The 10,340-nt window shown below is 30.9% G+C and overlaps 1 protein-coding gene across 3 annotated transcripts in view; it reads left to right on the top strand.

The window, feature by feature from the left end:
• The window catches only part of LOC106682021 (ATPase family AAA domain-containing protein 2), a 75,278-nt gene that overhangs the window by 7,594 nt on the left and 57,344 nt on the right, over positions 1 to 10,340 (top strand). For 2 of the 3 annotated variants that reach the window (XM_067046127.1, XM_067046128.1), the window contains exons 2-3: positions 6,378 to 6,495; positions 8,658 to 8,778. In XM_067046127.1, the coding sequence (XP_066902228.1) occupies positions 6,378 to 6,495; positions 8,658 to 8,778 (239 nt within the window). The remainder of the gene's footprint in view (positions 1 to 6,377; positions 6,496 to 8,657; positions 8,779 to 10,340) is intronic. The other variant, XM_067046129.1, reaches the window with a different exon arrangement.

Raw genomic sequence — 10,340 nt, forward strand, 5'->3', positions numbered from 1 at the left:
TATAGTAATGTTGTCAATAAGCAATTTTTATTGAAATATCTACCATTCCATGAGGTTTGACCCACAGAAGCAGTGTTAAAGTTTTAGATTTAAATATAATTAGACCTTTTATGTTGGCAACCTTAAGCTGAATAACTTTTGTTTGAATCTCTTTTTTTAATACAATATATATTTTTCAAGGGAGAAAAATTCCTTTTTTATTTTTTTCTATTTCAGTTTAAATTTTATTAAAGCTACCAAATTAGGATTTCTCATAAATACGGCCTAGCTCAAATTGTTGCAAATTTAGTCTACTTTAGAAAAGGTTATTGTAATTTTTCACTGCCACGTACATAATAAATTTGAAGTGAAAAATTAAAAAACGTTTGCTAGTTTTTGTCAAATATCTCTAACGCATTAGGAAATATTTATTTATTCTTCTGGATTCTGATTAAGCAACCATTAAAAATAAGGAAACAATAAAAGAAGTGACTTATTAGATTTTTTTCAATCATTCGCAATTTTTTGTAAGACATGATCTCTAGAGAAAAAATTTTTTTTTTTACACTATGAATCGACTTAAACTGTAAATATTAGAAATCCCAACTACAGAAATTGCTTTTTCTACAGTATATTTTGTCTTTAATGTTTAGAAACCTACCCAATAACAGTTCAGCTCAAATAGTAGCTAATTTAGTTTTCTTTAGAAAAAAAGTAATTTTTTGTTCAATTTTGACCCATACTTTAAAAATTATAAGTGAAAAAAAAACATTGCAAACATATGGCTAAATTTTCCAAATATCTCAAAATATAGTGGAAAATTCTGTTTGATTCTTCCAGATTCAGATTCAATAGCTCAAAAGATAAGGAACAATAATAGTGAATGCTGGAATTTGGCAGTCTGCCATTTTGGAAAACATTTAGCTAGAACACTTTCTTAGACTCATTATTGTTATTTTAGCTTTAAATGTAATGGGATGTTTTTTTAAGGTGATTTTATACTGAACAACTTTTGGATATAATGCACATTTTCTGAATAAAAGAAAAAAAAATTAAAAAGAATGGTTTTTTTACAGTTCATTTTACTAAAGCCACCAATTCTGATTTCTGAATCATCATATTTGTAATTAACACAAATAACTGAAGAGAATAACTGCTTAACTTTACCTCATAAGTAATCTAATTTGTTTAAATATCATATGCCTAGCTGTTAGACTACATAATTAATTTAGATGGGAACACTTTAGTCCACTTTTTAGTATCATGTTAGATAGTTGAATTTATTCTTCTACTAAGATTAAGTCTCAAAATTAAGGCTGTCATTTTTAATATTTAAACCTACCTCAACCAACATTTGATGATCTCTACCCATGATTCGATTATCGAGACTTCATTTTGAGGCTGATACCTCTCTAATCTTTTTTTAAACCAATATTTTTCTGGCTATGTAGAAACACAGCCTCCTACCCCATACTCTTCATTAATATCCCAAATAGCATTTCTGGATTTTCATTTTATTTATTTTGTGTGTGTGCGTGCGCATGCAGTACGTACATGTCTGCATGTGTGTGTATGATGAAAAATGTATATGAATTTCAAGGACTTAATCCCTCCATTTTTTAAATTTTACAAAAATCATCTGGACCATTTGATAAACTAATATATCTATGAAATTTTAATTAGATTATCATTTGGGAATGATTCAGATTTTAGGAAGAAGATGATTTCATTTTTTTTTTTAATTTAATGTAAATAGTTATTTTTCTTTGCAATTAAATTAATATGATTGTTTTTTGTTTGCATAACTCTTCTATGAGTTAAACAGAAACAACACAGTGACATTTTTAAAACCTATCGAGTTCTGATACTGTTATTCCATAAGAAAATGGAGAGGAATGGAAAATTAAGATTAAGATTAATATTGTCAATAATTGTTGTTATGATTGCAAGAGAATTGAGCAAAGCTTATGGGAATAAGTCACATTCTAAAAATGGTTTATAAGATTGGCATTTATCGGTAGCTTTCAGTTAAAAAATTCGAAAACTGCTTGAACTATTAGGAAAGGACAGTTGGGCAAGTAATGAAATATGGCCCATTTACTAATTTAGAGAAACCCAGAGGAAGACCTCCAATAGACGACGATGAACTTAGGCTTACTGTGGAAGAAAACCCATACCAAACATTTAAACCAGACTTGCAGCACAACTGAATACAAGTGTATCAACAGTTTCTCGACACTTAAAGACCATTGGTAAAGTGGAAAAGTTAGATCTATGAATACCTCATGAATGTAATGAGTGGCAGCAGTTGATGCGTTATGAGTCATGCGTGTCACTACTTACTAGCCAAAAAAACCAGCCTTTTCTCAAAAGTATAATCATAGTGATGAAAATTGGATTCTATATAGTAACAGGTGTCGGTCAGGTCAATCGTTAAATATCAACGAAAGACCAGGTCACATGCCAAATCCAAATTTTCATCAAAGAAATTATTGGTTTATGTATGGTGGTCAATAAAAAGAATAATTCATTTCTCTTTTTTACCTACCCTGAGTTGATACCACCACATTCACATCATACTGCTGCGTTATTGACATAATGCATCAAAAGCATGTCAAAGAAACAACTTGCATTTGTTAATCGGAAGGAATCTATACTCTTACATGACAACGCCAGACCTCATGTTTCATGACAGACAGTTAAAAAACTAAATGAACTGTGTTATGAAGTCCTTCCATAACTACTTTATTTGGCAGACTGATTTCCATCTGTTCAGAAATTTAGACTACTTCCTTAAAAGTTAAATTTTTGAAAATGATTCTCTGGTCAAAAATGGATTATCTTACTTCATTTCTTCACATAACCTTGAATTTTTCAGTTCTGGGATTGAAAAATTGATAACACATTGGGGAAAATGTATAGAAAATGATGGGTAATATTTTGAATAAAAATTTTTTGATTTCATAAAGTTTTACTAAATACCTTTTTTTTGTGAAAACTGATATTTCTTATGACACAATCCAATACTTTACATCATTTATTTATAAATTTCTGTCAGGCAAATGTTAGTATCAGTAGAAAAAAATTAATTGCCTTTGATAGGAACAACAACAAAATTTATTGTGCTTATAATAATGCTCTCTGAAACCAATTGCTGAGTCTGGTTAATGATCTGCTCCAAAAATTTAGTTTAGACAAGGGATTGTGGTAGGGGGTATACTTAAATACTACTTATTCTGATTCTTGAAATTATTATCAGAAGAATATGAATCAATCCTTGAGAATATTTACATACTCACCTGCTGTCTCTGCTTGAGATTTTGCTCAAAGCTGTAAAGTAGCTTGTATATGATATGAAGTAATGCATTAAATTAAGGTAGTCTGAATAGTTTTAAGTGAAAAATGTGCACAGTTAGCTATATTCTATTTTAAGAAGTGTGAATTTTAATTATCTAGGGTGAATCATCGTTTCCAAGAATTATGTAACTGTTTATCTAAAGGGTAGAATAAATAAAAAAGACAAATTCTTTTTTGGGTCCAAAAATTATTCATATTCGGGTTGGTTTTTAGGCTGTAGCACTAATAAGTAAATAAATTGAACAAATTCTCTTTCTTTAGAGCTATTAAGAAGGAAAAGGACTTTTAAAAAGAATTCTATGTTCTATTTCTCTGTTTATGAAATTGTCCAGTTTGTTTATATTTTTAGTTTTATAATTTATGTTGTTAATAATTTTACTGCCCTGGATATTATTAGGGTAAAAATGGTGTCAGAAATTGTGACTGTTAATGATTTATTTCATATTAGCCCTTTCGAAATAAAATAACATGCTTAGATTAGTTCTAGTAGATATCAAGTGGATTAGTTAATAATTTCATATTGTTTGTATATTTTACTTGTCATATTACTCTATATCAAGAAAATTGATTGTTTTTATTTATTATTATATAGGAATTTTCCTTATTCCTAGCTTTCACTGAAAGTAATACCTACCCAGACCTTACACTTTTTCTCTCTTAGAGATTAGCAAAATATCAGAGTTATTGTGAATAATAGTGTGATCGGTGGTGATGGCCAGGTCCCAATAGAGCTTGACATCCCGTCTACCAATGATCACTTTTGGGGTTTATTTAAAGACCTAATGTCATTCAGAAGTTTTAATTTTTTGGCTAATTCTTGATAGACGATTTTAGCCATATTGTTGTGCCTTAGTAAATATTCTTTCTCAGCAAGCACTTGGCAGCCTGATTTTATGTGCTGAATTGAACACTGTTCTGCTTAGCTGACAAGATTCCGTAATATCTTCTTCACATATTTGGGGTCTGTAGGTCGTGGTAGTTATCACCTGGCCCTGTATGGCAAAAATAAATCTTTCTGTTTCGGAAAAAGGGCACCCTTGTGAAGTCATATTAGGGATGTACTCAGGAGGAATAGATACTCTTTCTGGCAAACTGTGGTAAAATCTTCCATGTAGTTCCTTAGATTTCCACTTTATTATTATTATGTCGGTTTTTCTCACTATTGCGGTTTGAGTATCTGAGGTGGAGGACCTAGAAGTCCAACCACCTTCATATTTTTTAAAAATTATATATTGTTTATAAATTTTCGCACTATATGTGCTGTATCCAAGAGAACCGACTGTTGAACCTCTCTTTGTACATCAATAGGCACTCCCAAACCATTCACTCCTGCCACTGAGGATTTTGGTATGAGATCATTGGTGGATATAATGATTAGGGGAGTGGTAACACCCTCCAAATGTTACAGTTCCTTAAATTCAATCGCTAATTCCTGATATTTCCTTAGTTTTTCTCCCACAGTGGAGCTTATATTATTATCGTTTGGTATTCCGACATCAATTAGTCCCGCTTTCTTTTTTCTTAAATCTATAAGGAAGGTAATGATAATAGTTATTATTATTATCCGTGTTTTCTCTCTATTGCAAGTTGAGTATCTGAAGTAGGAGACCTACCACCTTCATATTATTTTGTTTTCAAAAATTTAAAAATTTTCTAATAATACGTGCTGTGTCTAAGAGAACTGACTGTTGAGCCTCTCTTAGTACATAGGCTAGAATGGATTAAGGTCTGTACAGCAACTGCCCATGACCTGAGGAAGACGGTATCAGATTTAGAAAAATTCACCAGGGAAAAATGGAGAATTAAATCGCTTTTTAAAGTCGGGAGTGACCGACTAATAAGCCGAATTGAAGCAAAGTCTATCGAAAATCTACTCGATAGCGAAGATGTGGAGGCACTAAAAGCAGTGGTTGTCTGCAGAGTAAAGAGGAGCATCCTCAAGCAGATGAGAAGACACCCTGGAGCTTGATCAATGCAAGATTGAAGAAGGCGTTTGGAGGAGGACGGTGGGCCCCAGAAGAGGACATATTTATGATGATTAGGAAGACGAAGAAGCCAAGACAGTCAAATGGGCAGTATGCCGCAGAACTCCTGGCACGCTACAACAGAATTGCCGATAAACTCAGCGAGATGATGGTACAGGGTGGGATGCAATTCTTATCCAATGTACTAAAGATTCAGTTGGTAAAAAAACTGGGGAAGAAGGAGAGAATGCCAAGAGAGCGCTCTTTTGTAGGATAGTTATTATACATAGGTTATTTTAAATAATTTGTACGTGCCACTGTTGATTTAGGTATCAGTCCATTGGTGAATATTATGAGTGGTAGTGACACCTTCTAAATGGTACATTTCCTTTATTTCTATTGCCAAACCCTGATATTTCCTCACTTTTTCTGGTTACATAGAACACTGCACATTTATCAAGGCTAAATGACATTCCTATGTCACCAGTAAGAGAATTGTTTCATTTTTTGTTATATTTATTTATATTCTTTTTTTTTTTAATTTCTATTAGAATAACATTTTTCTAAAACCTTTAATTACTTGTTCTCATTATTATAGTATTGTAAAATATTCTTTAAAGCAGTGGTTCCTATCAAAATATTTTCAAAAGTTCATTCTCATAAATGGCTAAGTATCGATATTAATAAGTAACTGTGTAATATGTAGGTTTTCTCTGGTCTTTCTGGAACTTCTAGCTAAATAAAAAAAAAATCCCATCATTTCCCAATGAATTTCCTATCTTCTGGATCCCTTAGCCAATATCTGCAGAATATCTGGTGGAAAATGCTATCTTAAAGTGGTTATACTTAAAATTTGAATACTGAGAAATAGAAATTAAACTTTAGTTAGATGAATAAATGCAGTGATTAATGTTCTGTTTAGCAATTTAATGCCATAATGGCTACATACAATTTAATACCATAAAAGAAGCGTAATGGCTACTAAATAGGAAAAGCAGTGTTACGTTTTTTTTCACTTGATTTTAATTACTAATGTTTAATTCTGTAAATTTTATTCTGATAGACCATTATTTACAGGATTCAGGAGAGGAGTCTGAGATTGATTACCAGCCTAAAAACAATGTATGGAGTCGTGAGCTAAGGAATCGTTTTGTCATATCTAGTGGGAAGAGAAGTCTTCGATTGGAGAGTCAGGGTTAGTTTTTACGGTGATTGGACCAACAAAAAAATCAAAAATGATACCGTACTCCTTAAATACCAGTTCAGTTATATTTCTTGAAGGAAACGATATTCTTCTCATTGAATGGTTTCCTTCCAAAATCCTTTATAATCCATGCTACCTCATTCTGTAATTCTCTACCCACATCTATCCGTAAAACTCTTTCATTTATTGTATTTAAACACGAAACTGTCAATCTTCCTCAAATGTGTTTTTTCTATAATATATTTTACTTCAATATCGAATTGTAAACTATTGTTATTGTTTACTTTATGTTTTGAGTATTTATAATTATCAAGTCTAAAACTTCAGAACTTTTGTTTTTATTTTTTATATTATTATTTATTATTTTGATTGTGTTATTACTTCGTAATAACATTATTAACTATTATTACCATTTTATGCCTGACAATTGGCACTCAAATGTTCATTGTGTTTATTCTTAGGGGACTAATATGTACCAGAATAATTTTTTTTTTTCATTCATTCATTCAAGACAAATATGGAATTAATTAGCAGTGTCTTAACTGAAACTATTAGCTTAAGGAAAAAATAATTTACACTCAATATTTCAAAACTGTGTTCAATCTTTCTCTAGAAAATTAAATGCAATTTCAATCTCATTTCGAAAATGGGAGACATTGAAGAATTTAAAAAAAGTAAATCATTAGTATTCTTTTATTGCTTACTAGCTTCAATTTACTGGTCAATAGCCTTGATATTATGCTGTGGTTAATTTATGGTGATTTTTGTTTATTTCATAATAGCAGATGATGTAAAATTCTGATCCAGTTGTAGCTACTGATTAAATGCAAGTAATCTCTGATAGGATTATATCCTGGTTGGAGCAATGAAAACTGTTATGTTAATAATCGAAAATCTAACCATGTCGCATCTGTAATACCTCTCTAAACTAAAGACTGCATAGTGTCCCGGGTTTGAATTGGAAATGAATCCCAGTCTAAGATAAACCCTCCTCCAGGCCTGACTTGAAACTTTAATGGAAGGATCATAAGACCTTTACAGGCGATATATGTACATGTAGAAAAATACACTCTGAAGTTTCCAACCACAAAGCCTTGATTCTCTAAAATGGGGGCAACCTCACCATTTGATGTTTAACCTATGAAACATCATCAGCACAGAAATTCATGAATAGTACATGCACAATGTCAAAATTCTGCACATCTTACATCAACAGTTCATGGAGACATCAACCAGAGATGGTTATGATTTTTTGTTTAGTTTGTCTCCCCTATTGACTTGGATGGAAGCTGTGATGACACTTTAAGACAAGAGTCCTATAGAATTGGTGTTTAGTGGGTTTGATTTCCACGTGAGGCAGTTAATATTTATTTCTCAGCTGTTCCCGTGACATTGATTGATCAATACTCCCATTCTTGCTTGAAAGGGGTCTTCTAGATCAATAGTTCCCTAACTTTTTTTTGCCACGGCACCCTTATTGGGTTAAAAAAAATTACAGCACTCTTGTTGATCTAACAAAATTTCGCAGCCACAATTAATCTTAGAGTGATTGATTATATGGGGGGAAAAGAAAAAAACAACTAGTAAGACCTCTGGCACTCATTTTGGGAACTGTTGTTCTAGGTAGTCACCAGAGGTTGGAAAAAAGGACAATGAAACCTACTTACCAAACTAGTTCCCCTCACCTGTAGCATTACCAGTTCAGTAATAGTTCAACCCTATTGACTTAGGTTTTAGATAAATACTTATATAGTGATATGATTCTCTAATTCTACTTGTGTTGCTGTTGACCTAAGTAATATTTTTGTTTGGCTATTTTTGGGTTATTTAATGTAAATCATTACTTTGGTTCATATGGTTCCTTGCATCTAATCATTCTTTTTATTTGAAGTTCATTAATTCTTAAGTATTAATTAAAATATATCTTGTATTATTCTGTTTTTGAATGCATTAATTATTTTGATTCTTTTCAAGAAAATACATGGGTCAGGTTGTGGTTTTTAATTACAAAAATAAAATTAACCTATCATTTTATATTTTCATTCAATATGTTAAAAATAATAAATTCTTATAATTAAAAATGGTATATACTAATAGCAATTCCTTTATTATATGATTAATTTGTATGCTCTCTTTTTTAATTGTCTCTATAGCTGGACCATCTAGAAGAAGCATACGTTCTTGTAGAATTCGAGTTTTGTCAAGATCTTCTCATTATAGCTATCCCTCCGAAGATGAAGAAAGAATGTTTACTCCATCCTTGTCTTCTCGGAGGTACTGCCTGTTCAAATAAATTACTAATTAATTAAAATTGAATGTGCTGATTATAATTAATTTTTGTTTCTAAATGAAACTAATGCATTACCCAACTGTTGCTTAAAGTACTATTATAGTTTTATTATATAGTTTATAATTGTTCTTTTTTTTTTCTCAAATTATTATCATAATTTCATTTATATTTTTTGAAAAAATTAAGAGGTTTATATACTTCCTTAGTGAATGATAATTGTATGTTATTATTGTGGACAAAGAATGAAAAATTATATTGGCAGCAGTACTGTAGGTGATTCAGTCCATTTATGGTAAAACATATTACAGAAGGATCTCACTTATGTAGCACTATATTGGAATATGTAGTTTTTATATGTGATTATTTTTGTTATATGTCATTACTGGATTATTTTAGGTATATTTAAAAAAAAATTAATGTGAAAACAGCTTATAATTTTTTAAACCTACGTAAGATATTTATATGAAAGTTTCTTGCTAATCAAAGTTTGTAATTAAATTTCAAAGCACCTTAAGAATTAATTAGCCAACTGATACTTTCACTCAAGTTTTCCTTTTTTTATAATTTTACTAAAAAACAAATTTTCCTTTTCCATAAGAATTTCATCTGAAGTACTCTTGAGGAATAATTAATTCTGTATATCATGTATTATTGCACGGCCAATACTGTACTTCTGTAGTGGTTCCCAATCGGAGTTCCACGAAATATTTTGGTAAAGGGTCATGTCACGTCAGCTCTCAACGCAGTAATGAACTAAATGGTAAACCATCTCCGATTTTCTTCAAATTTTTCACAGATATTGTTGTGTAGGTATCCTAACCGTTTTGTTGAAAAGACAAATCACTTTATTCAAAGAATGTATAATGAATCGACAGAATGAATGTGTATTAGAAAATTTATTATAAATACTATAGTAAATTAAACATATTATCTTAACCTAACTGAAATGAAAAAAATTATAATTAAAAGAAAATCTATGAACTTAAAATGGATGTAAGGAATAGAATAGAAGAATAATAAATCAAAATATATACAAGATATAAAGGGTTAAACATAAGAAAATGATAAATGAAAGATTGTTTTGCAACTATTCATGAAGTAATAAAATAATTATGTAGATGACCCGTGGCTACTAATGAGATATATCATGAAATCTTCGGGCCCTGGACAAAAATTAAATGAAGTTTTAACTTCAGCTACTTGCTCTTGAAGCAAAATGATGGAGCTGGCCAGAGATAAAGCCTTGTTGCGAGGTATGTATGAGTTAAGAGTATTTGAGTCGCTGTAAGCATGGGCGTAATTAGCCCAGGATGATATCTACTGTCTTGTGTACATTCTTATTAATATTTTATAGACATGGTCTATATTTAATTAATATTGTTGGCCACAACTCTAATTATAGTTGACTCTCACATACTCCAATTTGAGATTTCTTAGTAACCTCTAAATTATATATATTCTCTAAACTAAAGACTGCATAGTGTCCCGGGTTTGAATTGGAAATGAATCCCAGTCTAAGATAAACCCTCCTCCAGGCCTGACTTGA

Source organism: Halyomorpha halys, unplaced genomic scaffold (assembly GCF_000696795.3).
Source record: "Halyomorpha halys isolate HHAL.00 unplaced genomic scaffold, Hhal_1.1 Scaffold384.1, whole genome shotgun sequence".
Lineage (NCBI taxonomy): Eukaryota > Metazoa > Arthropoda > Insecta > Hemiptera > Pentatomidae > Halyomorpha > Halyomorpha halys.